This window comes from Zingiber officinale, chromosome 5B (assembly GCF_018446385.1).
Source record: "Zingiber officinale cultivar Zhangliang chromosome 5B, Zo_v1.1, whole genome shotgun sequence".
Classification (NCBI taxonomy): domain Eukaryota; kingdom Viridiplantae; phylum Streptophyta; class Magnoliopsida; order Zingiberales; family Zingiberaceae; genus Zingiber; species Zingiber officinale.
Window position 1 is genome coordinate 1,503,016 of NC_055995.1, and position 27,344 is coordinate 1,530,359.

Consider the following 27,344-nt stretch of genomic DNA (forward strand, 5'->3'; position numbering starts at 1 on the left):
AACTGGGCGAGTCGCCTATTTACATGCGCTCGTCGCGAGTCGTTGACTCGGACGCGCAAGCGCCGGCTCGGAGCCGTAACTAGGGTTTATGCGAGCCGCCGCCTCGCATCCTTGTTTATTACCCATCGACGGTTGGATTAAATGCCAAGTGGATGGGCGGATGAGACGCCGAGTGGCGAACAGGCAAAGAGAGTAGTTGGTTGCGATTGCGATCTGAAGAGAGGCGTCGGTTACCGTCGACGCTTTTGCATCCGAACACTCGAAGGCAATTTGATTTCTTTTGTGTTACCGTATCATGGATCAACCGGCAGAGGAGACGGCGGCGGCGGCGGTGGCACTTGAGGACTTGTGCGACGATCTGCATGCTTTAAAGAAGTTGTATGGTCTTCTCCAACGAGAAAATACTAATGAGGTATCCGTATGGAAAATATGGCTTTTTCAATTAAGTATTGAACACTAGAAATTCAAATGGATGTTTCAGTTTCAGTTGGATGAGGCGTCTAGAAATTTTCTGAAGAAGGTTTTAGATGGTGCAACTCTACGGATTCTTAACCAGGCAAAGGTCGACCTTCAACGCCGTCCTTGAGTAATTTACTATGGAGCTGAGAGTAATTATATGACCAGTCGATATATGTTTGTTATAGATTGTGCCACCATGCGAGGCGCGACGACAGGATCACTCGATGTCTCCGGCTGCCGCCTCCTTGATTACTACTCCGGCGGCGGCAGATCGGAAGAAGAGAATGGAGCAAAATCGCCGACCGACTCAGGACCTGAAGCGGCTAAACTCACGGGGATCCAGCGCAAGTATCCGCCCGCGACAGCAAAAGAAGACCAAGTTGCAGAACACGACGACGACGACGATGACACCGACGCCTGTAGAATCGGATGTGGTTAGGAAGATGGATCGATCCTCTAAGCACAGCAATGGCTCTCTCCGTTTGGGTAAATCGACGGCGAAGAGATCGTCACGGCATGGAATCGTGGCGGGGATGCCGCCCTCGACTCAGGCGACGGCAAACGGTCGAGCGAAAGCAGAGCAGAAGGTTGAGGCTGACGCAAAGGTAGAGCAGGTCCGGCGACGCGAGAAACCGCCATGCCTCTACGAGAAGAGTGAGCGGGCGGCTTCAGAAGTGCGCCATAAGCAACCGGTCCATGATCAGGAGATGACCGTAGTACGACCGAACCATCGTCTCCTTCACGATCACCAGTCGTTGGTTCGCCCATCGATCCACCTCGCCGGAAAACATGAAACGAAGAAGCAGAGTGGTGATCTACGAGGGAAGGCGCTCCCATCTACGTCGAGACAGAAAGCCCGAAGCGAATCAACGGTCGAGCACTCGCTAAGTAGCAAGACCGAATCCTCATCCTCCTCAAACACTTCTCGTCAAAACAGAGCGATGCCTTCCAAGCATGGGGGAAAACCTCCACCCAGGTCTCTCAACCGCCGCCGCCAGCCGGAACCACCGATCAACAGAAGCAACCAACGGATGGAGAAAGAGGGGCGACTCGAAAGACTGAAGAACAAGCTGTCCGTAATCTTCCACCACCACCACCACCATCACCACCTCCACCACAGCGCTCGTAACGGCGACGGAGTGGTCCGCCGGCGCCACCGGTCGCTCTGGGAATACCTCCGGAGCGTCGGCCACCGGAACACGAACAGGGAAATGGAAGGTCTTGGACGACGGCCGCCGGTGAAGCAGCCCGGCCACCGACACGCGCTGCTTGAAGCGTTGTTCCATCTGTTCATGTTTTCGACGAAGAAGGAGGCACGGAAACGAGCGCCGCCGCTGGGTACGGCGAAGAAGAAGTTTCGGTGGTGGCAAAGGTTGGGCCGCCGCGTGAGATTAACGATCACTAGACGACATCGTAAAAACGCCCGTCTCAGACTTGGAATCGGCATGACCAAATAGTCGTGGCTAAATGTATTGATTAATACTACTTTTGCAATCGAATATTTGAAATCATTCATCATCGATCAGATAAATTTCTGATCAAATTTGCAGATTCAGATCACTTCCTCTTCCTCCACCAAACGATTCACACCAGCTCCCTCCTTTCACGTTCAGGTCCAGCAGCTTGGCGTCTCGAAGCTCTTCCTGCTCCCCCTCTCCATAGAGCTGGAAGCCTAATTTTGGATTCAGCTCGCAGTCTGCTTGGAGTTGGTACTGGGAAGACGCAGAGGGTTTCACGCCGGCGAGCGAGATGGTGCTGAGGGCTTTATCTAATATCGCTTGCAAGTATCTTCCTTGGGCCTCAATTCTCGATTGCAGTTTCTTTTGCACCTGAATTAACTTATCGAATAATAAAAATGGAGTGATCAAACAACAACAATAATAGCAATAATAACAATCTTAATTACTTCGAGCTGATCCTGTAGTCTCCTTTCGACTTCTAACTGGTACCGGAAGGCCTCAGCAATATAGTTGTTCCTCCAAGTCGAGTTGCTGCTTCCTGTTGACAATCACAACAGAGAAATTCATTGGTTTCGAGTATAAATCGAAGCATGCTTCCTCTTCTTACTTAATTTGCTGGTTTCCATCGCTTTCTGATCTCCTCGAGACTGCCTTCCCAATCTATATTTCTGTATCACGAATACAAGTTCTTAGCATGATAAGATAACAGAGGAGGGAGGGAGAGAGAGAGAGAGAGAGAGGACACCTGCAAGTGGCTTTTGAGATGGTACAACGTCAATCCCTTGATGCCCATCAGTCTAAGAACCGATTTGGGCGTTGCTTCTGCATGTGAACCGTGACGAGATCATTTAGCACAAGATCCTCCGAGCAAGTGGATGAAGAAGATGAAAAAAAAAAAAGGTTACTGTCTGGTCCGCCGAGGTTGGCGACAGCGTCGACAAAGCGGCTATGGAGGTCCGGCGCCCACCGGAGCCTGGGCTTGGCATTCCCCGGCCGCACTGTCTCTGCCATGCTCCTAGTTTATTGATCGTCTGGAGAATCCGAAGCAGAGCAGGAAACCGGACGGTGCCGATTTATACGCGAGAGCGCGGGCGGAACTGTTGACTCGGGAAGCAGCAGAAGATTCCCGGCGACGAATCTGACAACGAGTAGCATTTAAAAAAGAAGGAAAGGCAGAACACTGTGCGCGGCCCGTCGCCATCCTCGATTAATTAATCGATCCAAAAGCCATTTCTCTTTCGCGATCGGGAAATCTACCCACTTCCTTCGGCACCGCCGTTACGGCCGCCAGGCTGATGATCCGAGCGAGGAGCAGAAGCGAGGGCACGTAGGAGCGGAGAGCGGGGGGGGGAGAGGTTCCATCCCGCGGCGCGAGTCGGCCGGGCACCGAGTATTCTTTCCCGCCTCTCCGTCTCCGCCGTGGCTGCCGTCACATCCACTTCCTCCAAGATATCTGGGATCAGCAATCAAATTGTTCACTGCTCCAAGATTCCTTCCGCCAAAAGTCAAAACATGAATTTATGGGCGGAAAGCGAGGAGACACACGGAATCTTTCACCGTCCATCGACGGAGCCACAGATTGGAAATCGCAAAGCAATCCAAGCTGCTTCATCATTACAAGGTTTTCTGGTCGTTGGAGTTTGCTTGAGGGGTCCACGTTACCAACCAACCGTATAAAAATATGAAAAGAAAATTTAAATTAAAATTGATAGATTGATCTAACGATTTTACTAATCCTTATTGATAGGAATTATAACGAGTGAACTCAAAAAGTGATGGGACAGTTAAAATTAAGATATTATGGTAAATGAGAAGGGATAACATCTCTTCACCTCGTTTTAATTAATCGTTTAGTACTAAGATTTTTATATTCAATCAGATCGAGTTATAATTTAATCAGAAAAAGACAATCAGCTGGGAGGGACGGTTAGCCCTTACCTAGGAGGTTAATGTCTTAAGGATGGTCAAATCTTAAAGTGACCAAGATTGAAGCTGGTCAGCCTCAAGTGCCGGTCAGAAGGACTGACTCACTCCATAATAGATCAAGCATAGATATAGTCGAGGGGAAAGCTAAGCTAAACTCCTTACTTTGTATGAGTCCCCATGTTCACGCCCAGGTGATCGTGATTGTCGGTCTCCCTAATTGATTTCAAGGTAATAGTATGTATGTGTATCCATCTGATCACAAAGTCAGGCGAGTTTATATGTCCTGGCTATATAGAAAATTGGTCGGGTAAAGACATGATGCGACTTAGCTTAATATACTGACCGAACTTCTTCGAACGTAACTGTGTTTCTCTTGGTAGCACATTATATGCTCGGTCGAGTAGAAGGGCGACCGGGCCTACAACACTTGTCCTCATATTACCACCAGGATGAAATTTCAGCAAAGCATAGGTTATCAAAAGGACTTCGTGGGAGTAGGAGGTACTATATTATTTCTCAACCAGATTCCCAACATGACTAAAGCACTATATAATTTTCTGAATGAATATCTCAAGGATGTGCATAACTGAGCGGCTTAATGACCGAGACAGATATAAAGGCGATCGGCCTTAATGGTCGGTCGAGATACATGCAGTATAAAACATAGCAAGGTAGATTATGCATAATGCAACCGAACGTCCCAATCAGACAGTCGGCTTAAATGGCCTGCCAAGATATATATTCAGCATACAACAACTCAATTAGGCGGTCGGCTTAAGGATAAATCGAGATATATTTAACAGACAACATCCTAACAATCTAACATAATAATAACTATGCATCGAAAAATATTCTTCTGAAACCTTCTTATCCTTGTCTACCTTCGGTTAGGACTTTACCAGTCAAGTATCCGGTTAACCTTGACCTACTTGACTCTTCTTCTTGTTAACCTGGTCAACTTTGACCATTTGAGAATTACACCAACAATCTTCCCAATCGGACAATATAATTGCAACTGCAATCTCCATACATTGTCAAACATCAAAACTCACACATTAAGACTCAAGCTTGAGTCAACTCAAGTTTAGTCAAACTGATCAACCTTGATTTAGAAAAATTACACTAACACTTTTTAATTTATTGGTTATCAAAATTAATTTTCCAAAAAAAAATATTAAACTTTTATATTTTGAAATGATATAGATTAATCAATAAATTTTATTCAAATTTGACTAATAAAAGTGCCCTTAATGAATTTCTCCACTCATATATGAATTCTATAACTTAAATTGAACCTTGAGAGAAAAATTTAAACATGGAAAAAAATGAAGAGGTATAATAGGAAACGCCATTTTTTTTTAAAAAAAAATTTTAAAACTTCAGTATGGATAATATTGAAGATTTAATAAATGAATATAAATTTATTAAATTCTAAAAGAATATATAAAAATATATATAATGCATTTAAAAAGATGACTTAATGATTTTTCAATGAGCAAATAATAAATGGATATCGATTACCCTCTAATAATTCAATTTAAAGAAAAAAAAACGTACTTTTCAAATTTTCCCTTCTTAGTTCTTTCTCACGTAAAGGTATAATTATATAAAACACATTAAATCAACTTTTCTAACTTTTAAAATGAAAAAGGAAAATCCAAAAAAAAAAGCTATTTCGTATCTTCTTCAAATCCATCTTTAATTTGCTCCCAATTATAAACGAGGACTCGATTCCGACGTCGACGCTAACGCTTTGGAAGCCGTGGCCAATCTCCACCGCTCCATGCAGCGCCGAGCCCGCGCTGCGAGACGTTCGTGGATCGCTGCCTATTTTTCTCTCCGTCCAAATATTTCTCTTTCGGAAGCTACAAATTAGTCAAGCCTTGGAGCCGATGCGATCACAACTCCGAAGAGAGAAAGAGAGAGGAAGACGCAGTCAGTCTTCTCCTCTTTCTTTCTTTCTTTCAATTCAGCATTAATTCTTGCTAATTAATTCCTGGTTGGCCAGCAATTGATTGCTTTCTGTATCAATGATTGGATACCTGTTTTGGCCTCTGTAGACAGGAGTTGATTTTTCAAGGTTGAATGATTCTTCAGCCAGCATTTCATATTGGTCTTTAATATTCGAGTGTTGGAATTGTGAATTTTTGACGCTTTGATCGGTCGCAATTGAAGCGATTTTGCAGAATCTGCAGATTCTTCTTCTCGGATTTGATATTAGAGCTTCCTTGTTGTTTATGTTATCGTCGCCGACATGGTTGCCGGAACCACAGAAGCAGGGCAGCAGGCGGCGCCCCATTTGGCGGCTGTGGCGATGCCCGATCGCTTCGTCTCGGCGCTGTTCGCCGCTGTCTCCGAGTGGTGTCTGATCGCGATCTTGTTGGTCAACGCCGTGCTGTCGTACGCTGCCACCAGACTCGCGCGCGCCTGCCGCCTGCCGCCCCCCTGCCTCTTCTGCTCCCGGCTCGACCACGTCCTCGGTGGCGAGCGCCGGGGGTTCTACCGCCACATACTCTGCCACTCCCACAAGCTCGAGGTTTCCGCCCTGGTCTACTGCCACGCCCACAGCCGCCTCGCCAACTCCCGCAACACGTGCGAGGGCTGCCTCCTCTCCTCCTCCTCCGCCGCCCACCGAAAGCCCAAATTGCCCGTCTTTAGCGCCGCCGAAGCAGAGCACCTTGGCGACGTCACTTTGCCGGACGGAGGTGGCGATCTCGGACAGGCTTCCGTCGGTCTCTGCTCATGCTGCGCGGAGCCCTTCGCCGTACGCCGAGACACGCTTCAATCCAAAAAGAAAAAGATCCTCAAAGTTGACTGCGGCGGAGTCAATGGCGGTCTCATCGGACGCCGGACACAATTAAGAAAGAAACAGGGGAAGACCTCGGAGCTACCGGCGATGCATGCCTTCGACCCCATCTCGCACGTCGGCTACCGCGAACTGAAGGTCACGTCGGAGTCAGAGATGCCGTTCGATGACAACGACGACGATGGCTACGACGAAAACGAAGATGGATACTCGCCGATGCACGGCGTTATAGACGTCGAGGAGGAGTTTTCCTCGAGGACGAAGCTGCCGGCGGAGGATTTGCTGACCGATAAGCTTAGCTTTTCTGACGTCCTCAGTAGTCCGCCGTCGCTGTTCGATTCTGAGACGAAGCCGCCGGTGGCCGCACGTGAGTTGGAAGGGATAAACTGGGACAATGTCGTCCCCAACGTCAGAGCCACGGAGTCCACCGAGAGAACGATCGAACAGGCTCCTCGACAAGGTAATTGAGCTCCAGTTAAAATTAATTTAAAATTTTTTTAATTTCATCCTCGGATTGATTTGTCTTGTTCTAGTTTCATCTAATTCCGATGGCAATCCGGAAGGTAAAATTCTAGAGTCTGGAAATTTGTCTCCCTCGACGGGCACAATCACGAACGATCCTCCGACGACGGCACGCCCAAGCGGGCTCGAGCAAAGCGACAGCTTCCGGGGCGCACTGACCAGGAAGGGGCTGATGACGTCGCCGAGATTCTCGGAACTGGTGGGCGGCAAGGCCTCGGAGGAATTCAAGCTGCGGCTGTCCCAGAAATCCTTCCGCGCTCTGGAATTGCCGTGGAACAGCGACATCATCTCCAGCCCCAGGCTGGGCGAGCTAGACGCCTCCTGTTCCGCCGGGTTGCTGAGCATCGCCAAGCGGCTGACCATGGAGCGCAACAACTCGAGCCTGGACAACTACGACGAGGCGTGCATCGTCTCCGACGTGGAAGGGGAGACGTCGGTGGAGCGGCTGCGGCAGCAGGTCGAGTTGGACCGGAAGACGATGAGCTCTCTGTACAAGGAGCTGGAGGAGGAGCGGAACGCGTCGGCGGTGGCGGCCAACGAAGCCATGGCCATGATCAACCGCCTGCAGGAGGAGAAGGCCGGGATGCAGATGGAGGCGCTGCAGTACCTGCGGATGATGGAGGAGCAGGCGGAGTACGACCAGGAAGCCAATCACAAGCTCAACGACCTGCTCACCGATCGTGAGAAAGAGCTGCTCGACCTCGAAGCAGAGCTCGAGTGCTGCCGGAAGAGGCTCGGGGAAGAAACAATCACCGAGCCGCCCGAAGAGGAACCCAGCCGCAAGACAGAGTTACAGAATCTGGTGGAAGGTTTCGAGGAGGAGAAGGCTCAGATCTCCTCATGCTTGAGGAATCTACAGGCGAAGCTTGACGGCGAATCGCGTGAATCCGGCGGAAGCATCGGATCTCCGCAGGACGAACTTACGAAGCTCAACGATCGATTGAACGCGCTGGATGCGGAGCAGGAGATCCTCAGTCGCGCCGTCGGTGCGCTGAGGTACGGAGCTGGTGGAGTGAGGTTAGTGGAGGAAATGGCGTGCCAGCTCCAGCAATTGAGGAGAATTCCTGCCGCGTAAAACCGGCGAAGAATCTACACTCGCATTTCCATTCCTCGATCATTTTTGTTTTGTTCAATCTTGTACCAATAGCCATTGACTGTGTAGTTTGTTTGTTCTTCAATCTCCTGAAATCTGGGAACCAACAATGAAGGTTTCTAGTGCATATGTCTGCCCCTCTCTCTCTCTCTCTCTATCGTCGCGTGAGCACAAACATTTGCACTTCGGCCCTCGTCGGCAAGGGGAAGGCTCAAATGGAATTTAGCAGCTTAGTTTTGTAATTAATAAAAAATTGGATGTGAAAATGAAATTTTCATCCCTACTTACTTTCTTCTGATCTCGGTACGGTGGAAGGAAACTGGAGGGAGGGGAATCGAATTCGATCGATGGCGGTGGAGTTGCTCGCCCTCTCCAAGTTCAAGCTTCAGCTCCTCGCGCTAATCGCCCAGACTCGATGCGTCAGAGTACGTCAGATCGCCGTTCCCATCTTACCCTCGTCCGCCTCTTGCTTCTCATTCTTCTCCTCGATTTCGTTTTTCGTAGGAAGGCGAACGAGCCGTGCGAGAGGAGCTCCAGCTTTCCATCCAGGTTCTGTCTCCCCTTAATCTTTTCCTCCGGTGCGATATTTCAGACTGAGACAATCGACATGTGTTATCCGCTGGCGCAATCCCTAGAGGCGGGAGCAAATCGAAGCGGAGTGCACGAAGAGGTTGCAGGATTTGCAAGCGCGGATCGTGTCCCTCGAGGAGTCGCATTGCAGGCTGGATAGCAAGGTAGTTTCTCCACTGTCAAAGCTTCTTTTGATGGTTTAGTGGAAATTTAGTTTATGTTTCTGCTTGTCTTTGTTTCGCTCGTTGCAAATAGTGTTAAACAATAACCAGAACGGGAAAGGGGAAAGTGATTCTCTTGTGAGTGGTTGAGAAACTGAAGATGCCGAGAAATTTGGCCTATGTTGTGCATAGGATGATAACTGAACAGAAAATAGTATCTTTTAGATGCATGCAGCGAATTTACAAATTCAATTAATGTATCAATTCTTATATATATGGCCTTCCTGTTAAGTGTTATTCTTGTTTTTTAAAATACTGCAAGCTCATGTTTGCTTACTGACCTTAAGTTATTATTTCACTCGTTCCTCCCTTAATCAGATAAAGTATCTTGAGACCGAGAAAAATTTGCTGGAGAAAAAAGAGACAGAATTGAAAGAAATCATCAATGGCTTTCTAGCATCAAGGGAGGCTCTCCTAGACAATTATAATGTGAGCTCATATTCTAACATTATTACTTGAATTGGACATTAGATAAATAAAATGTGAAATTTTTTTAAAAGATGTAAATAACACTTTGATTACCACTATTTAGAAGGAGGGCTCTTGAATCTGAGGCCTTTATAACTTGCATATAAACCTTAATGACCTGGAGCAACAACTAAGACCAGTGTTTCAAATCATCAAAATCAATATTAGTTTGGTATTTTGAAGGCTTCTATAGCTGAACTGTTCCATTCAAGGTTGTCAAAATCGAGATTCTACGTTGAAACGGAAGGGAGTTGTAGAATCGTAAACTCGTAGTATCGTAACACGAATCGTAAGTTTCTACCAAAATGTAAAATTATATATAAACATATATATACTCATAGAAAATAACATACATAAGATTAATAACCTCAAAAACACATTAAACATTTGATTAAACTAAACATTTATAAGGTCTTCTACAATCCACACATAAAATAAGTCATAAGTCACAAATTTTAGATAACATATAAGTCTACAACATGAAAAATAATAGTCAAGTTCTAAACTTCATAAATTCATGAATTCATAATCATCCTCCATGTGTTCTTCATCTCCAGCATCCTCCATGGCATCTCCACCTTCTTCAACTTCATCACTTGATCTTCCTTCAATCTCCTTTGCCCTCTTTATTAAATTTTCTTGCAATGAGGATACAATTTTCCACATTTCCTTCCTTACATCATCACTAACAGCCTTGCATGCTCCAACATCCTTTTGTGTTCCTGCCAAATGATGCTTGAGTCTATAAATCCCTCCATTTATCACCTTTTGACAGTATTTGCATTGCACTTTCTTTGGATTTTCATCAACTGCAATTCCATGTTTCCAACCTGGATCAGATCTATTTCCAGGAGCATTCACTGCCAATCTTTTGGAATCTGAAGTTCCACTAGTTGTGGAAGCTACGCTTGGAATGGCTGCACCACTATTGGAGCTTGCTTCACCAGACCCACCAACACTAGCTTCTCTACTCATTTTTGTGAAATTAAAGAAGAACAAGAACACCACCACGCAGCTTCAGCTTCACCAACGACACTGCAACTCTGCAACAGCAGCTCGCGAACCACAGACGTGGCCAACAGCCTTCAGAGATGCAGACGGGACAGAGACGACCAAAGAAGTAAAGAACAGAGACCCACAGATGAGATAGATGGAGAAGGGACAGAGGCGGATGATGGCGTACCTTTAATTGAAGTCAGTCACAGTGCCGGTCGACGCACACCGGACGCACAGGGAGGAGGAGACAGACGCGTACGTGAAGGAGACGATGGTTGCTGAAGAAGAACGAAGCACAGCAGTTGCGGCGACAATGGCTCGCGACGCGACTTAGGAAAGTTAGGGTTTCTTGAGATCAAATCTTCTGTCCCGAAACTCTCCCTGTTCCTCTGTCCCACGCAGAAAACGACAACCGACTCGTGAGAAACACGTGACGAAGGCGGAAATCAGGGATCGACCCTTGCTGATCGGTCTGGGGACCGATCAGCCTAGGGCCTGATCGGTCCACAGACCGATCTGCAAGACCGATCGGCCTAGGGGCTGATCGGTCTGTGGACCGATCAGGCCATAGGTGGATCGGTCCACAGACCGATCTCCCTATTTTTCTGAAGGAGAAACACACGTGTTATTTGGAGCGGGGTTTCTTGGACCCGTGTTTGATCGATCGCTGTGATGGACCTTCTGGTCTTGGAAAACCAGCGGACATTTCGCGTAGAATCGCTGGACTCTTACGAGTCTACGATTTCCGCTACGCTTCCACGCGATTCTGCACGATTCCACCAGATTCCGCTTCCGCCTGGGCACGCAACGCGGAAGGCCACCAAAAATGCGTAGAATCGTGCGATTCTACGTTCCGACTCGCGATTTTGACAACATTGGTTCCATTCCAAGTTATTTTTCATAATTCTTCCTGGTGAATTATTTGTTGCCATACTTGCTTATTAATATTCAAAACATGTTCCTGTTACACACCTATGTTAGAAGAATATTGGTATTTTTTTGATGATTATGATATTGAAATGCAGGATTCTACATATCAACTGAAACGAAGCATTCAAAAGAGGGATAAAAAGCTTGTGATCCTCACAGAAAAGATGGATGCTCAATTTCAGTTGTTTGACTCAATTGAGAAGGAAGCAGCTGCCGTCAAGCAGGCTGTACATACTGTTGAAGATATTGTAAATGGAAAGGAACAAGAAGGTTTGTTTCTTTAACAAAGCCATATTCTCCATCTCTGTTATTTAGAAATGTTCCTGTCTTCGTCAAGCACTTTAAATTGCCTAATCATATTGTTTCACTTATTCTTTTCAGTCAGTAGATTAAAGAGGAAAGTAGATCAAATCACAACTCTTGGAAAGGATTTTGTTGGTAATTAATCTCTATCTTCTTTATTATTATTATTTTTTTCATATTTGTAATTTTAAATCTTTCTCACTGAACCATGAGTTTGGGTGCTTCACTTATACTATTTGTTCGCAAAAACAAGTTTAGTGCAATGCTATAACTAGTTGCGTTATTGTTTCAATATCTATCTTTTTTCATATGCTTAGGAGCAAATGAATCTTTTTTCTATGTTTGGTTTCCAATGACCAGATTATCCCAGGGCTTACCAGCTATCTTATTTGTGATAAATCAAGTTGGCTGGTACATAGTGGGGAGGAACAACGCCTATGCTACATGACTAAGAGGCGAGTGACCCCTTCTTTTATGTCTCTATGTTGTACCTCAGAGCGTATTGTGTGGGCTCAGTTGCATATCAGGATGTATAAACAGAGTTTTAGTCATCTTTTTCTTGGTATTTGAGATGGTTAAACAAGTCTAGTTTGACTTGTGCTTATGTTTCTAGCTGCTATTTCTTGCACAAATTTGTTTGGAGAGTAAGCAAGGTTTCAACAATTTTGATAGTTTTGGGAGCTCATGGATTTGATTTCACAAGGCCCAGATATTAGTTTCTTATACTCGTAGAGAAGACCAGGGTCTTATCAGGTCGACAACTCATGCAGCATTCAAATCCCAATCCTGTAAGAATTTCCATAATCCTTTAGGTTCAGCAACTGGATTTGTCTCACTTTGGAGATTGGTTATTTGACTTTATCAAATACTATTGGGTTGAAGGATTTTTATTATAGAGCTTCTGATCTATAAACCATTCAACGCAGCATTAGTGTACATTAATGCACTGATTTCTTGACTTAGATTTTAGTCTATTCTCGTTTTTTTTCCTGCTATTGAAGAGATGTTAATCCTGAGAGAATTTTTACCACTGCTTTGGTGACTTAAGATATTAAACAATTCTTTCCTTTTTTTGATCTGTCCAGAGAGAATTTTGTACCTTGAAAAGAAGCTTAGCAATCACCAGCTTGAACTTCGAAGGAAAGATGCTGACATTATCAATTTAAATGAAAAGCTTGAAGCAGAGAAACTAAGCAGAAAGTTTCACTCACAAATTGAAGAAATATCCCTACTCTAGTTGTCTGCTGATGCTGTATTTGATCTTTAGATTCACTTATTGCCTATTGCTATCTGTTTGCTTTGATGTTATTATTACCTCCAGACAACTTTGTTGGTGAAAGATGAACTCATACAAAGGTTAACCATGGAGAAGCAGGTGACCAAAAGCCTACATTCTGTACCCTCTATTTAGCATTCCTTTGTGTTTTTTCTAAATTGTCAGCGTATCAGAAGCTTCATCTTCAACTTGGAAAAATGGAAGTGGTGCTTAGGAAGATTCAAGATCCCGCACTCAAATTGATTTCTCAGGTTGGATACATGAGAGAGCCCACCTCGTTATTATTCTATCAACCAATTTTGTTCTCTTTTTATTTTATTTTTATTCTTTTAAGAAGTTGTCTTTTTCGCCTGGTGATCTAAAACATTCTTCCCTTCGCATTTCAGGATCAGGAAATGTTACTTCCAGCTCTAGGAAGTCAAGAAACTCGTGACATGATTAACACAGACAAACACATTGTATAGCTATTTAATTCTATTCAATTTCAAGCATAGCTATTTAACGCATTGTTTTAGACTAACCTATTGGCTTTATATGATGCAGACATGCGGTTCTCCAGGAACAGCAAGCAAAGACATACCTATGATTGATAATCCCTACAAAGCAAGTGTTGAACTGATCTCATCTTTGATTCAATTTTCTTCTAGTTTCAATCACTTCATAACTTTATTGCCAAGACAAAATCTGGGGTGGTACTTTGCTACAGGATACGGATGCTGCTTCCGTTCATCATCATGTCGGCATGAACTCGACTACTGATGCAGGAGACTGAAGGCCTTCGCTTTGCGATATTGAACTTTGGGTTATGCATGTTTGAAACTTGAGTATCTGTCTGATTCAGTTGCGCGCACTTTTATGACGTGTTTTTGTTCCTTGATTTCGCTCGAAGACAGGCAATCAAATGCGTCACAGCAATCAAATGATGAAAATTCTACATTTTATTTTGCCATATACAACTTGCAGTTCTTTGCTGCAGATATCCAGGTGACGAACGACGATGAAGCATGAATATTCCAATTACGCCCACTGTGCATGATCTGCAGTCGCAGAGCAAGGTAACAGGTAAAGCTTCGATGATTCCGGCTTGTGATTTTACTACTTCAGACGCTGACCTCCTCTCCGTCGCTGAACTTCAGGAACGCCCTAGATTTACAGAAATCCATGAGGTAGTAAACGGCGACCCCCCCGGCGGTCATCCCGGCGCAGAGGGCGTACACCTTCCACCCGGCGATGGCCATGACGAAGAGGAGGAAGGCGGAGGGGACCAAGCAGAGGATGACGAGGAAGGGGAAAGAGAGGGGGACGCGGTAGGGGCGCTTGAGGTCGGGCTGCTTGCGGCGGAGCCAGAGGAAGGCGGCGAACTCCATGAGCATGCCGAGGGCGTAGAGGAAGTTGGCGGAGTTGATGATGTCGTTGAAGGTCATGAAGGAGAGGCCGAGGGTGATGAGGGAGGAGGTGAGGATGCCGACCCAGGGCGTGCGGAACCACTTGGCTCGGGACGCGTAGGCGCGCGGCAGCAGGCCGAGGTCCGCCATCCCCAGCAGCTGGAACGCGCTCGAGCTCAGCTGCGCCTCGTACAGCCCCACCGCCGACAGCACCGCCCCGACCTCGATCCAGTACTTGAGCCACCTCCCCGCGATCATCTCTGCATCAAATCCATCACATTCACCCGGTAAGTAACAGCTTGCCCTACCTTTTTTTTTTCAATTATTCAAATTAATTAATATTTTTATTATTATTAAAAATTCTACCAATATAATATTTTTCCTAAGATTCTCCCTACGAAAATTTGCTGGAAAATTACAAATCTAATTGACTTGGAAGCTGGCTAGTCAATGGGCTTTCCAATTCCATTATTTTCTTATAGTCAGCATTGAACCAACCACAACACTAGCGACAATAAAAAGCAGGCAAGGTCAGACTAAAGATACCCGAACAAATTGCAACCATCCACGTCACCGAATTAAAAGAAAAAAATAGGCTCACATTTATTGCCCGTCACCTTCACAAGATTCACAATTCTACTAATAAAATAAATAATATAAATAATTAAATGAGTAATAAGTAAAGAAATAATAAAAAAATTCGTTCAAGCAGATCACTAGGTTAATTTATAATTAAAAAAAATTAGCTAAAATTAATATAGAAGATAAGTAATAAACAACAGCTGGTTTCCTGACTGTTTCCACGGTGTTTAGAACCAAAAGCAGCGGTCGAATTTGTAAAACCGGTTCGGCCTGCTCCTTGCGGTTCGGCAATGGGCCGGGTTACGAGGTGGGGTGGAGACTGAGAAAAGAGAGGAGAGATTAAGGCGTCGATCGCTTACCTGCCAGATCGGCGTAGTAACCGCCGCCCCAGGCCTCCTGCGGTGCGTCCACCGCCCCGATGCCGGCCATCAGCGGGAGAAGGTAGCCGATCGCCGTCATCAGCCCCGCCGCGAGCAGGGCGGTGGGGAAGGTCCGCTCCGGGCGCTCAACCTCGCCGGCCATGGTGCTCGCGCTGTCCCAGAAGTTGAGGTTCCAGAACAGCGTGTTGAAGAAGAGGCGCCAGTCGTTGTGCCTCCCTCGCACCAGCCACCGGCGCGGACGGATCCGCGGCACCGCGATCGCCGTCATCACCACGAACGGCGCCAGCGACGCCGCCCCGAGCGCCACCGCGGTGTACCCCACGATGGTCAGCCCGGTGTAGTTGAGGAAGGACAGCGCCAGGTTCATCCCCGCCAGCGTCGCGTACCGCGGCCCCCCGTCGCCGACGGCCGGCACCACCTTGGCGAGGTACTCGACGCAGAGCGCCGGGAAGGCGGCGCTGTTGATGACGCCGCAGAGGAACTTCCAGGTGCCCATCAGGGATCCGCAAAAGGGGCCGAAGGCACGAGCGGCCCAGAGGACGAAGCCGCCGTTGCCGGGGATGGCGGTGGCCAGCTCGGCGGTGACCAGCGACTCCGGGACGCTCCAGATGAAGGGGAAGATGAGGAATCCGAGCAGGGCGTAGAGCGCTCCCGCAGCCTGCACCGCCGGCTCAGATCCGTAGGGCCCTCCGGCGACCTCGAAGTAGATGAGGAAGATGAGGGGGACAAGAGTCAGTTTGTTTGGATTCCCACCAGCGGCGGGGCGGGCGGAGGGCCCTCCGGCGACATCGATGGACGACTCCATCTTTTCCGGAGATTTGTTAAATTGAAAAGCGCCGCCTCTGCCTCCGTCTCCGGCATCTCCCTTATGGGACTGTTGTTGTATCTCTCGAGCCATGGCGAAGGCAAGAAGACTGAAATGGATGGAAATCAAAGGTGGAAGACGGCATTCACCACATGCTTATTTAACCTGGGCCATAATAAAATCAAATTATGACAGAAAGGAGGATAATTTATTAATTGTGAGGATATAATTATTTCGCTGCAAAATTAGCAATGATTCTGATCCAGCAGCACCGATGATTCCTCTTATATAAAAATTATAAAAATATATATACGGCAAATTGCGGTAAGTTTTTAAAAGATTATGTACTCTAATTTTAAAATTATTAAATCAGATACTCAATACCATTTTTATCCTGAATTTAATTTCATGTCATTTTAAACTATTTAGCTTTTAGGTACGCCATTTACATATTTTAGAAACTTAGCTAACTGATTCGTTAATTTGCCAAGATCCACAAATTTATTGTTTTGTATTAGTAAACATGATACTCGTCTTTTTATTTATAATGCAATAAAAATACCTTTTAATCCAACATTTGTCGGCACATAGACTAGTCCAAGAAATTTGTTTTTTTGGCTAACAATATCACATTTCTTTATCTTTACTTCGTTCCATATGCTCCAAATCTTCACTGATTGGAGGCAACGCTTTGACCTTTCTTTAATTCGGTAGATCCACCAACCATTGTTAACCCTTTTTTTATTATTATTAATTTATTCGTAGAAAATATCGAGATGTTTATCCCGTGGAACTTGTTATAAATTGGCATTTTAAACAATATATTACTTAACATTTTTCATAAGCCACACAAGCGGCCGGATTATTTATTATTTACTTACGGAGATAATATACAAATATAAGAAGCGAAAACATATATCTACAACCTCGCCGACCGCAATTGCACCTTAATTTCCATCGGTCATGACTCGTGGTCGCTGCCCGGAGCTCCGCCGGCGAGAACGACGCGTTCGCCGTCTCTTATCAGCCTCACGTCGTCAATCTCCACGCCGTCCTCAGTCAGCACTTTGCATGCGGCGAAGCCGAACTTCTTAGACCCGACGTCCAGCAGCTCCCGCATCGAGCTGGGCAGCAGCACGAGCTTCGTCGCTTTGCCCTGCTCCGGGCAGATGATGGTCACTCGCGCCGGCAGCGTGCTTGCTCGATTGTTTGCGTTCCTCCCTCCGGCAGGAAGTATCGGTCTCGGAGGGCCGCCGGGGAGCGGAGAGAGCTGGTTTCCCTGGTGCTTCCCCCGCCTGCCGACGCTATTGGCAGCCGAAATGACCCCGAATAGCGAGTTCTGGAAGTTGGCCCGGCGCATGCGCTCGGCCTTCTCCCTCCCGCGTTCACGCAACGATGACTGGATCTCCTCGGCCGCCGCTTGCGGCATGATGGGCTCGCTGCTGAACCGCCTCGCCGGTGCCGGGACCGGCACCTGGGAGGAGAAGTAATCGTAGCCTTTCACGGACTCAAACAGAGCCTTGATCTCATCATGGCCCTGCTGGTCCGCCAGGCGCCTGGGAGTCCATCCGTGGTCGTCGGCGGCATCCACATTCCCCCCGTGGCGGAGCAGGAAGTCCACCGCGGCCAGATTCCCATCGCAGACGGCGCGGTGGAGCGCCGTAGTGCCGTCCCTCTTCGCCGCCGTCACGTCCCCTCCATAACGGACAAAAGCTTCGAGAACATCCATGTCGCTCTGTTCTACGGCCGTGCAGGCAAAGTGGCCCATGTCACCGGCCGACAGCTCCGCCCCGTTGTCCCTCAGCACCTTCGCCACTTCATCGTGCTTACCGAGCATGGCCTCCCACAAGGGAACGCTCCCCTCAGAATCTGCACGCCATTTACAAAACATACATAAGCGCAAAGCTTTTAAAGCTCAAGAACAAGCTTGCAGTGCACCCACCTCTGCTGTTGGGATCTGCATTATAATCCAGCAAGAGACGAACACAATGCTCGCTTCCTTTCGAAGCTGCTATGTGCTATGAACAAATATACATCAAAAAGAAACAAAGTGGAATTAGAATTCCTCGTTCCAGATGAGATCCTTGAAATCCACAGGTCACACAAGTAGAGAATGCAAACCAGTGCTGTGTGTCCATTGTTATCTGATTCATTCGGGTCCAAGCCTCTTCTCAGAAGTTGATGGAGCAAGAAGTCGTCTCCTCTGAGTATGGCAAAACACAGCGTAAGGGGCAAGTCCAATCGACCCCGAATCAGCATGTTTTCAATCTCTCTCTGGAGCCCTTCCATCAGAGGATCATCCTGTTGCTCTTTCAGGTACTGTAAGAGACAAGATCGTTAATGGATGGAAGTATTTTCTCAAGAGTAGAAGTGATGTGTGTCTGTGTGTATGTACCTGCAGCAGGTTACTGATGATTACTGTTCCGTCTGCGACATTCGACTGAACAATACCAAGGAACACTGTCCGGTTTAATCGCAGCAGCTGGCACAATGACTTTGTTCGCACTGTCAAAAACTGTGGTCTATAACAAAGAACGCCCATCTCTCCAAGGAGGTCTCCTTTCTTTGCAGTCCTAACAATCTGCAGAATTCACAAGAATCAATCTACTATCAATCCAATTGCCCTTCTTTTCCTTTCAAGCAGTTCAGAGGGGAAAAAAAACAACTTGCCTCGTCTGATCCATTCCTGTGATCTATTAGCTCCTGCAAAATAAGTTAGTGCATCAGCTTTAAGAGAGGAAAATTTTTAGATCTATCAAACTAAAGTTTAGGACTGGTGATTGTTAGAAAGAATAGGCTCCTTGGTCTTGTATTTTCCTATCCAATTTCCTTTGTCATTCCCCTAACAAGGATGCCTCTTCCTTTAACTGTGGAACCTATCTTTCCTCCCTCCTTTTTCACCTTGTTCTCCATCATGTTCTTCTTCACCTCCTAACAGGAGATCCGACTCTCCCTCATGTTTCAGCTGAAAGAAGGAATTCTTCTCGGCCATTGAACAATCGTCTGCAGCACATGCTGCTCAAAAAAATACAACATCATCGCCTTAATATTATAGCAGCTGTAACAACATGCTAGTTACTCTAGAACTCCTCCAGTTCATCATGAGTGTCTACAACCACTTCCATTTCTAATTCTGCTTTCGTGGTAAAATCTAAGGCTGCCTAGTTACTTGATTCAAATGCATCCTCGCACATGATAGGCAATCACAAATTATTTTATGCTCTTCAACTTTCCACCTTAGCACTTATTTCTATAACCAATGGTTCTCATATTCTAATTGGAGGACTAGGCTCTTACATGCCTAAGAGAAGAAGTATATATACAAAACCTCAATAGTTTGTTGCTTAAAAGGAGAGCAGTATGATATACAAATTGAAATAATTTCTGGATGTCTAAAGCAATCTTTTAGAGCATGATTTGATAAATTTAGCTTTGCTCTCCTTCAGCTTAAAATGATCAGAAATGTCTTCGATCATTTACTATTTTATCTTATCTCTCTTGCTGGAAAAGTGTATTCACCTTATTGTTGCGTAAGCTATCATCAAACTAGTGATGATTGATCACGAGGCTAAAAGCCTATTTTCATCTATACTTCCAACCCAGGTTCTAAGTAAATTGAGATATTTTCTTAGCATATAGGTAGGAAGACATTTACCTCTCCCTGCAAAAATATGTATCTGATGTGCTCAAGGAACTGAGATATTGGAAGTTAAGCCAATTGATATCCTTACAGATTCAAATGTCAAATTAATGTACAGACAAAAGGAGTCATTGATTGATAGAAAGGTGCAAAAGACTTGCTGAAAATTGAACTACCTCACACTATACTCTTCAAGAGCAGGGACATCAATTCTTTAAGGCTTCAAGTCATGATGATTTGAAGGCAAAGAATTGTGTGTATCTAAAGAGTGCTCTAATAAAAAAAATCTTGTTTGGAAATCAATGTAACGTTCAAATTATGGGCAGGTTCTCCTATGAATAGCAGGTTTACATCTCACCCTTGCATCCTTTTGGGAGGCAATCTAATTTGATAAACGAGCAAAAAGAGATATTATGGTCAGATTGAATGCAAAGGCAAAGAACACTATTAATACATACTGCATGTAAGCTTCTCTAGGTTAAGCAGAAAGTGATCGAGTTCAGATGTGCTCCTAAAGGACCAACAAAGCTATATAATGTCAAGAGAGTTACCATAAACAACCTCCATCTCTTTTCTACAAGAGGAAAATCATATAGAGATCAATTGTCGCTTAGTTAGAGTGAAAGCTATATATAATGGGTACTTTCCTAAGCGACAACTTGGTAACATGAAAAAAAAACAAGATGATGTATAGAGCAATCATACACAACTCTAAGATGATGTGGACAAGTGACAGGCAAATAATGATCTGTATTATAAATAGTCTAGTGTTTATGAACACACTAGACATATTGAAGATCATAGCCACCACCCGTGATGCCATTATGCCCAAAAAGAACAGCTAGTCTAATTCCCAAATTTTAAATTAGTTAGTTTTAATAGAATTTGTAAATACACATTTACATGGATTGTATTCTTATTTCATATAACAGACAAACAAAAAAAATCCAGATTTTCACTGAGATGATGAAAAACTTGGTAATTTTTTTAGGTTATGTGAAAAAATAGAATTCTCGAGTGGAAACTCTCTTTTACCGCTGTGCCAGTCACTAGTATGTAAAAGTCTGTAGGCGCTTCGTTCTGCAAGATCACATCTTCCCTGGGTGGATAATACTCGGCTTTCATCTCAGATACCTTCAAATATACAAAAAGATGAGATACTGAGGTGAGAGCACTATGTTGTGATATTCTGTCTGGCAAAATCTGGAGTTAGAAAATTCTAATGATTACCAGTTGGAATAGCAGGTCATTAGATACTCCATGGAACAAGTAGACACTTTGAACCAGTGAGTAAAACAGATAGTGAGTAATGCTGGATCTGATGGCTTTGGGAAGAGCATCCAGTGTCTCTTGCTGTTGGAGGCCTTCTGAGTCAGTCCTGAACTTCAAACTGAGATGTGAGATCATTTGTTCTTGTAAGCGTTCTGGAAGCTGATTTCTTTGTGCAAACCCCGTGGCTGCTTGGATTGTATCCCTCTGCAATGATCAGTACATATCTTTAATGCTATAAAAGTAAAACAAGAGTAAATATTGGTTGCAAGTACAACTTGCTGCCATCTGAATGGAATGATCAAGTTTTGCATTGCGAAACTTACATATCTTCTAGTTCTGCTAGTTCCATGAACTACCAAATTGGTCATATTTCCGATTAAATAGGCTGTTAGTCCAAGGTTAAAGAGCATGTAGAAAATGTCAAAAATCATCTCTCCTGTATTTTCAGCATGCAAGTCTCCATAACCAACGGTTGTAAGGGTGGTGATTGACCAGTACATCGAGGTCACATAGCGGATCCACAAGCCTCGCTCGTGGAAATCTGGCATAGAAGCACCAATCCAAGTACTGCTTGGATTATGATACCTTGCGGCAAGAAGATAATAGAAGCACCCAGCACAGTGCACAGCAAATAGAGTCACCTATGAGATTGTTATGAAATGACAGTATCAGCAGAAGTATCAACTGCAAAAGGTAAGTGAATGCACGAATTGATGGTAAAGAATAAAGATCCTTACACAGATAAGTTTTGCACATCGAACCCAAAAGTAGTTGAAGTGCCTATCTTTCTCTAGTCTGGTAAATGAAAAATGAAGTGTGTGGAATAAGTTGGAAGGCAATAATATCTTCCCTCAGGGAACACAAAATAACATTCACATAGTTATTTAAGAAGCATACCTTGCAAATAGTGCACTAACTCTTCTAAGACGCCAAAGACGTAGCATGTTGAAGAATCCATAAGAGCGGAGCTTATGAGGCAACAATTTGCGTGCAAGTTCGGAAGGGATAGTGGAAGCAACATCAAGAACAAACCAACTGGTCAAATATTTCCATGCTATTAGCTTAGGATCGTCAATGAGCAGATAAGTTGTTCTATCAAGGTAGGCCAAAAAGAAGGTTAAAATGATGTCAATGGCAAAGAAGGCGTTGACGATATTGTCCACCAGGGCAAGAGTTCCCTTCGCATGCCCAAGGAATCCAAATTCGAATGGAGAAACCCAAGCAGAATAGACAACGAGAACAATCAAGAAAATCTCCCATGCCCTGTGACAGAAATTCAAACATCAGAAATGTCTGCAATACAAAAGTCTCCAATCAATTATTTTCTGGATGTAGTATTCATGAATAGGACGGCTGAGGGTTTCTTATTTCCAGACAAGGATAATAAATTGTCATGAAAGAAAGAAAAGTAAAAGCAAAATTACCCCAACAAAAGATTTAGACAACGTAAACCCTGATGCTTTTATATATGAAAAACAAAAAAAGCCTTTTAGAACCGAGAAAAAAATAGAGACGAGGATTAAAGAAGTTTATATCCAATGGAAGAGTAGAAAATCAATATTTACGCATCTGAAAAATTGCACCTTGAAGACTAGGATCCTTAGCTCGAAGTCCTAAATCTTTCTCACAATATCTTCACTAAATTATACAGATTAGGAGTTAGGAGAGAATACAACTCTTTTCAAAAAAATAATAATCATAATAATAATAAAGGGTAAAAAGTTATTCAAAGAGAATCCCACATCAAATCTATCACCGAAGTTCCACAAGGAATATCGATCCAGAAGAAAGTTCGGATTTGTCAAGGGTTCATGACGAAAAAAAAAAGGGTTTACATACAAGAGGGAAAAAATCTGAACAAAAAGAAGGCGAAGAACAAGAGAAAAAACCCCACAAGCTTTCCATCCAGAGCAAATCCCACAGCTCACAATCTCCAACGGAAAAAAAGGAGTTCGCCCTAGTAACGGCAGAGGGAATAGAACACCAGACCTGTATCGCCGATCGTAAGGGGAAACGATGAACCTCCGGAGCTTGACCCTGCGGTTGCTCCTGGCCCCGAGGGAAGGGAGAATCCCGGTGGAGAGGCTGTAATGGCTGCCGTCCCGCGAGATCTCCTTCTCCGCCTCGATGCCGCACATCATTGCCAACGGCATGTTGAACACCTTCGCCGTATCCGCCATAGTCGCCAATTCACGTTATCTACACCCACACTCCCTCTCTCCAACCGCTCCCTTTCCGGATTCAAAGCATCACAACTCACAAGAATCTCGATTGGCGATGGCGGCCGCCGAGGCGTGAGCAAGAGCGGAGAAAGCGGCAACAGCAAGACGGCCCGTTGTAACTTCTTCTCGTCCATATTTATAACGGCATGATCTGTCTGTCTGTCACATTCACTCCTGTTTTAATCTCCCCTCTCCATTTTTTTAATTAATTTTATTATTATTTTTAATTCTGTTTAGTAGCTAATATTGTTTTCAAGCCCTCAAATATTTTTGAAATATCAAAATGAATAACTATAAAAAGAGTTGAACTATTATTTAAATTTAAAGAAGTGAAGCGTGATAATTTTTGACAAGTTCATTTTAGATTTCAAATAGGACTTAATTATCTCAACTTAAACACATATTTTATATATATATATAGGACTTAATTATCTCAACTTAAACACATATTATATATATATATATATATATGAGAAGGTCAATAGTCTTGTCAAGATAAAGGTCAAAATCTAGATGAATCAACTTAATCACTTTCAGTTAAACTATTCAAGATGAGAAGGGTAACTATTTGATTCGGATAAACCAAGATCCCCCGACGAGAAAGGTAACTATTCGGTTCGGATAAACCAAGATCCCTAGCTCCATTCGATCGTGCCAACTCAACGTCATACTCAAATATTTAAAATAATACTTAATTATCTAGACTTAAGCTCATTATATTTGATACCGAGAGTAAATCGAGAGTTTGTAGTTTGAATAAACCAAGATCCCTAGCTCTATTCGGCCCCACCAACTCAACGTCCTGCTCAGCTCCCTTCGGTCTCGCCGACTCAATGCCTTGCTAGCTTCATTCGACCCCGCCAACCCTACGTCCTACTCATCTTTACCAATCTAACAAGCCTACGCCATTCGGCTCATTCTTACCGACTCGATTTGATCCTCTTTTATTTAACGGGGCAGACCCTTTGATCCAACTAATTTTATATCTTATGGGCTTGTGCCAACATTTGAATTGACACAACATGTGAGATAACTATGATAATACATATACGAAGTATGAGTGAAATGACCGTATAATATGGCGGAGAATGTCATTTCAATAGTGTTATAAAAGAAGTTTACATCTACAGGCCAAGGTACACATATGCAAATACACATGCAATCATACATTCACTCATCTACTATCCATTTTCTCCATTCCCTCACCGAAAATCTTATTTGGATGTCGAAGTGGCCGAGTCATGATAACCCCTAACCTTCGTTCGAATTATCTTCTTCTCTCTTTTTCTCTTAGATTTCATGGACTCTCTTGGCAATCGGTACTCTTTTCCTCACTCGAAGACGAGCAATGACATGCACAAGGAAAAATCTCAAGGAAATGCTTAAGGATAGACATATAAATTCACGGTCCATCATTTAATTTTTTATGGGTCCTATCATTTTATGTGTCTATCATTAAGTATTTCCTCGAGATTCTTTCCTCGAGCATATCATTTTTTCTCGAAAACTTCATCAACATAATAGACAACCATCCAGTGACTTATTTTTCGACAATCTCAAATGGAAACAATATCGATATCTTTTAATTAAGTCATCACTATAAAAGGCTTAGTCTTTATTGTATTATTAATCTACACAATAACAACTACTTCGATCCAACTACCATCAACCTCAGCATCTATCTTTACAACTTGGAATGATTAAAGTCAACGCAGAGACAGTTTTGATACGATTTTGCAAAGTCAAACAGCAGCTTAGAGATGATTATAACCAAAAAAACAAACTTGCCACTAATGGGATAGCATTAAAAACCATAATTTTGCCACTAATGGGATAACATAAAATAACAAATTTCATAGATAATAGAATTAGAATCAGTTTACAAAATATACAAGTCAAATGTAATATTTATATGAGTTTTAGACAATCAATTTAATGTCATAATTTTATTTAGTTTTATTTGGTATCGTAGTCATAATTTGGTAGGAGGAAAGAAAGACTAATACTCTTTTACTTCGGAGAACGGAAAGTAAAATAAAAAAAAAAATTTTACAGTGAAAAAATTTTCATCATTTATTTCATTGAATTTTTTAGATGGAAGAGAAACGCAATCCATTCACGGATGATTTTGGAGTCAAAATCGATCACCTTAAAATCGGACGGAAAACAACGGATGAAAAAAAAATGACGCATGTACCCCTTTTTATTCACAAAATTACACCATATATAAAAAAATAATGACGCATGCACCTTTTTTAACTTATAAAATTACACCATGTACAAAAAAAAAATGACACAGATGTCTTTTTTGTTTATAAAATTACGTCGCATGTATCCATCTTCCTCAATGAAGATAAACAAGAATACAAAGGAAGAGATTTCTTTACCCTTTTTCTTCTCTTCCTCCAAGAATAATTTTCCACCGTAAATTTCTTTCATTTTTTTATCCGCGCTTGAGAGTAAATATAACATTAAGGGATGGTTTTACTCCATTACTTACATTAATAAAGTTATTATTATGACCAAATTTTAATTTGCCGACATTTTGTTTTAATCTTTTTTCACCGAGCGAATATTCTCATAATGCATAATAGAGTAAGAAATATTTTTTCAATTAAAATAACAATTGTAAAATTTACGGAATTAAAAAATGTCAACAAAAAGTCAACCAATAATATTTTAATGATTATGTCGAAATCTAATAATCGGAGGGCACATCATGCTCGAAGAAAGTCAAAGCCTATGATATTTTGTCATGTACGCATGCACCTAGCAACTTGATTCATAGTCAACTGTGAGCCAATCAATTAATTTTACAACAATTTTTATTCTCGAAAATAGCACGCCTGCGATCTCCATCTTCACACAAATTATTATTATTATTATTAATTAATTATTATTTTTTGTTCGATTTGTAAAATCATTTACTCATCGAGATCAACTTGTTGAAATATTTTTGATCGCCATGTTCTTTTGATTGGACCTGATAAATATAATTAATAAAGATAAGATCAAAGAGTGAAATTTATATTATTTTATTTTCAAAAATGATTTTGCTATATGAAATATATTATAGTAAAATTAACAATAGACATCAATCAAAATTCACCAACCAAATTAAAAATATTAAATTCACGAGGGAAATAGAAGCGTGCTAGATTCGAGTTACGGTCAAAGCCATCAAATCCAAGAAGAGGGATTCAGATTCAAAATTGTGGGCACGCGATGTTGGATTTTCGGTGGTGGTTACGTTGTCGTTGGCATTTAGATTCGGGTCCCGCAATAATTCAATCGTAACTTTTCAATTCTAGTTTTGTTTTGACTCGTTGTACCCCCACCAATTATGGTTGGGGGGACCCTATCCTACCTTCCTACGACTAGTAGGCCTACTTTTAAAAAAGATATTAAATAAGGTAATATCGAACGAACTTGGGCGATCAATTCGATCTCATAAAAATTTTTCATCAATCATCAGGATAAATTGGGAAGCACTTACAATGGATAACTCGTAAGTTCAACATCCAGTGGTTGCGCGCTCCCTTCATCGATACTCTCCTCTTGGTAGTCGGCTGTTAGTGCTAATTTAATGTATTTTTCATTTTCTGACTCTTCACACGATGAGTCGCTTCATGTCGCCTTGAGATTATTGTGCTTGGATCTTCTTGACCATTTGTTCTTTTCTTTTATCTTGTTCTTCAATTTGGGATAGTTGTCTTTGATATGTTATTTTTCATTGTAGTTTAACATCTCACTTTCCTTTTTCTCGAAAGAAGCTTCTTAGCCTACGTCTTATTAAACTTGTTAGTTTAAAAAAAAAAATCTGATTCAACTTTCTTACCATATACAATCTTCATTTTCGTCAGGTGATAAATCTGAATCTGGCTTATTCTTTTTAGCTTTGAGTGCTAGGTTCTGAATTGACTTCTTCTCTTTACTTAGACATGCACATCTTGATTTGTGTAATTTGAAAATAGAAAATAATTCTTCTAAATCACTTACCTGGAGGTCTTTTTAAATATAATATGAGT

The 27,344-nt window shown here is 43.2% G+C and overlaps 7 protein-coding genes across 16 annotated transcripts; 3 read left to right on the forward strand and 4 right to left on the reverse strand.

The window, feature by feature from the left end:
* Positions 1 to 3: 3 nt before the first annotated feature.
* LOC121983860 (protein KOKOPELLI-like) lies at positions 4 to 1,926 on the forward strand. 2 transcript variants are annotated; one of them, XM_042536519.1, is made up of 3 exons: positions 4 to 412; positions 488 to 562; positions 645 to 1,926. In XM_042536519.1, exons 1-3 carry the CDS (start codon positions 296 to 298, stop codon positions 1,914 to 1,916), a joined length of 1,464 nt encoding a protein of 487 aa, XP_042392453.1. In that variant the 5' UTR covers positions 4 to 295; the 3' UTR covers positions 1,917 to 1,926. The 2 variants fall into 2 exon arrangements, with proteins under 2 accessions (XP_042392453.1, XP_042392452.1); XM_042536518.1 differs by having other exon boundaries at positions 11 to 412; positions 482 to 562.
* LOC121983863 (protein PHR1-LIKE 3-like) lies at positions 1,920 to 3,418 on the reverse strand. 2 transcript variants are annotated; one of them, XM_042536522.1, is made up of 5 exons: positions 2,825 to 3,418; positions 2,665 to 2,741; positions 2,527 to 2,587; positions 2,366 to 2,457; positions 1,920 to 2,297 (listed from the first exon to the last, which is right to left on the reverse strand). In XM_042536522.1, exons 1-5 carry the CDS (start codon positions 2,928 to 2,930, stop codon positions 1,998 to 2,000), a joined length of 636 nt encoding a protein of 211 aa, XP_042392456.1. In that variant the 5' UTR covers positions 2,931 to 3,418; the 3' UTR covers positions 1,920 to 1,997. The 2 variants fall into 2 exon arrangements, with proteins under 2 accessions (XP_042392456.1, XP_042392457.1); XM_042536523.1 differs by having other exon boundaries at positions 1,920 to 2,288; positions 2,825 to 3,415.
* Positions 3,419 to 5,545: 2,127 nt separating this feature from the next.
* Positions 5,546 to 8,393, forward strand: LOC121983865 (myosin-binding protein 1-like). Of its 5 annotated transcripts, none has more exons than XM_042536527.1 (4): positions 5,546 to 5,780; positions 5,854 to 5,925; positions 6,021 to 7,111; positions 7,185 to 8,393. In XM_042536527.1, the coding sequence occupies exons 3-4, from the start codon at positions 6,100 to 6,102 to the stop codon at positions 8,246 to 8,248; spliced, it is 2,076 nt and encodes a 691-aa protein (XP_042392461.1). In that variant the 5' UTR covers positions 5,546 to 5,780; positions 5,854 to 5,925; positions 6,021 to 6,099; the 3' UTR covers positions 8,249 to 8,393. The 5 variants fall into 5 exon arrangements, with proteins under 5 accessions (XP_042392461.1, XP_042392462.1, XP_042392459.1 ...); XM_042536528.1 differs by having other exon boundaries at positions 6,032 to 7,111; XM_042536525.1 differs by having other exon boundaries at positions 5,546 to 5,925.
* Positions 8,394 to 8,536: 143 nt separating this feature from the next.
* Positions 8,537 to 15,320, forward strand: LOC121983867 (forkhead-associated domain-containing protein 1-like). Of its 4 annotated transcripts, none has more exons than XM_042536532.1 (14): positions 8,537 to 8,691; positions 8,771 to 8,815; positions 8,902 to 9,000; positions 9,376 to 9,486; positions 11,547 to 11,721; positions 11,833 to 11,889; positions 12,840 to 12,976; positions 13,070 to 13,129; positions 13,204 to 13,281; positions 13,417 to 13,488; positions 13,574 to 13,633; positions 13,737 to 14,092; positions 14,167 to 14,702; positions 15,229 to 15,320. In XM_042536532.1, exons 1-12 carry the CDS (start codon positions 8,614 to 8,616, stop codon positions 13,800 to 13,802), a joined length of 1,038 nt encoding a protein of 345 aa, XP_042392466.1. In that variant the 5' UTR covers positions 8,537 to 8,613; the 3' UTR covers positions 13,803 to 14,092; positions 14,167 to 14,702; positions 15,229 to 15,320. The 4 variants fall into 4 exon arrangements, with proteins under 4 accessions (XP_042392466.1, XP_042392467.1, XP_042392468.1 ...); XM_042536533.1 differs by having other exon boundaries at positions 13,737 to 14,085; XM_042536534.1 differs by having other exon boundaries at positions 13,207 to 13,281.
* Positions 9,740 to 10,921, reverse strand: LOC121983868. The gene is made up of 2 exons (XM_042536536.1): positions 10,709 to 10,921; positions 9,740 to 10,608 (listed from the first exon to the last, which is right to left on the reverse strand). Exon 2 carries the CDS (start codon positions 10,498 to 10,500, stop codon positions 10,033 to 10,035), a length of 468 nt encoding a protein of 155 aa, XP_042392470.1. The 5' UTR covers positions 10,501 to 10,608; positions 10,709 to 10,921; the 3' UTR covers positions 9,740 to 10,032.
* On the reverse strand, positions 13,951 to 16,358 carry LOC121983866 (probable polyamine transporter At3g13620). The gene is made up of 2 exons (XM_042536531.1): positions 15,357 to 16,358; positions 13,951 to 14,675 (listed from the first exon to the last, which is right to left on the reverse strand). Exons 1-2 carry the CDS (start codon positions 16,273 to 16,275, stop codon positions 14,131 to 14,133), a joined length of 1,464 nt encoding a protein of 487 aa, XP_042392465.1. The 5' UTR covers positions 16,276 to 16,358; the 3' UTR covers positions 13,951 to 14,130.
* A 618-nt stretch (positions 16,359 to 16,976) lies between these two features.
* On the reverse strand, positions 16,977 to 23,424 carry LOC121983864 (potassium channel AKT1-like). Its single transcript, XM_042536524.1, has 11 exons — positions 23,084 to 23,424; positions 21,992 to 22,357; positions 21,832 to 21,889; positions 21,418 to 21,735; positions 21,053 to 21,298; positions 20,858 to 20,956; positions 18,853 to 18,885; positions 18,578 to 18,763; positions 18,304 to 18,501; positions 18,125 to 18,200; positions 16,977 to 18,051 (listed from the first exon to the last, which is right to left on the reverse strand). The coding sequence occupies exons 1-11, from the start codon at positions 23,272 to 23,274 to the stop codon at positions 17,144 to 17,146; spliced, it is 2,679 nt and encodes an 892-aa protein (XP_042392458.1). The 5' UTR covers positions 23,275 to 23,424; the 3' UTR covers positions 16,977 to 17,143.
* Positions 23,425 to 27,344: the final 3,920 nt, after the last annotated feature.

What these genes read in the sequence shown, in the direction of transcription:
- LOC121983867 (XM_042536532.1), top strand. Translation starts at nt 8,614, where the DNA reads ATGGCGGTGGAGTTGCTCGCCCTCTCCAAGTTCAAGCTTCAGCTCCTC. An exon ending in CACTCAAATTGATTTCTCAG is followed by an intron (nt 13,282 to 13,416) that starts GTTGGATACATG and finishes TTCGCATTTCAG; the next exon opens with GATCAGGAAATGTTACTTCC. An exon ending in TGATTGATAATCCCTACAAA is followed by an intron (nt 13,634 to 13,736) that starts GCAAGTGTTGAA and finishes ACTTTGCTACAG; the next exon opens with GATACGGATGCTGCTTCCGT.
- LOC121983866 (XM_042536531.1), bottom strand. Translation starts at nt 16,275, where the DNA reads ATGGCTCGAGAGATACAACAACAGTCCCATAAGGGAGATGCCGGAGAC. An exon ending in TTACTACGCCGATCTGGCAG is followed by an intron (nt 14,676 to 15,356) that starts GTAAGCGATCGA and finishes GATTTGATGCAG; the next exon opens with AGATGATCGCGGGGAGGTGG.
- LOC121983864 (XM_042536524.1), bottom strand. Translation starts at nt 23,274, where the DNA reads ATGGCGGATACGGCGAAGGTGTTCAACATGCCGTTGGCAATGATGTGC. An exon ending in GTTAGTGCACTATTTGCAAG is followed by an intron (nt 21,890 to 21,991) that starts GTATGCTTCTTA and finishes TTCATTTACCAG; the next exon opens with ACTAGAGAAAGATAGGCACT. An exon ending in CTAGCAGAACTAGAAGATAT is followed by an intron (nt 21,299 to 21,417) that starts GTAAGTTTCGCA and finishes TGATCATTGCAG; the next exon opens with AGGGATACAATCCAAGCAGC.
- LOC121983860 (XM_042536518.1), top strand. Translation starts at nt 296, where the DNA reads ATGGATCAACCGGCAGAGGAGACGGCGGCGGCGGCGGTGGCACTTGAG. An exon ending in AACGAGAAAATACTAATGAG is followed by an intron (nt 413 to 481) that starts GTATCCGTATGG and finishes TGGATGTTTCAG; the next exon opens with TTTCAGTTGGATGAGGCGTC. An exon ending in GGATTCTTAACCAGGCAAAG is followed by an intron (nt 563 to 644) that starts GTCGACCTTCAA and finishes TGTTTGTTATAG; the next exon opens with ATTGTGCCACCATGCGAGGC.
- LOC121983865 (XM_042536525.1), top strand. Translation starts at nt 6,100, where the DNA reads ATGGTTGCCGGAACCACAGAAGCAGGGCAGCAGGCGGCGCCCCATTTG. An exon ending in CGAACAGGCTCCTCGACAAG is followed by an intron (nt 7,112 to 7,184) that starts GTAATTGAGCTC and finishes GTCTTGTTCTAG; the next exon opens with TTTCATCTAATTCCGATGGC.
- LOC121983868 (XM_042536536.1), bottom strand. Translation starts at nt 10,500, where the DNA reads ATGAGTAGAGAAGCTAGTGTTGGTGGGTCTGGTGAAGCAAGCTCCAAT.
- LOC121983863 (XM_042536522.1), bottom strand. Translation starts at nt 2,930, where the DNA reads ATGGCAGAGACAGTGCGGCCGGGGAATGCCAAGCCCAGGCTCCGGTGG. An exon ending in ATCTCAAAAGCCACTTGCAG is followed by an intron (nt 2,588 to 2,664) that starts GTGTCCTCTCTC and finishes TTCGTGATACAG; the next exon opens with AAATATAGATTGGGAAGGCA. An exon ending in GATGGAAACCAGCAAATTAA is followed by an intron (nt 2,458 to 2,526) that starts GTAAGAAGAGGA and finishes GATTGTCAACAG; the next exon opens with GAAGCAGCAACTCGACTTGG.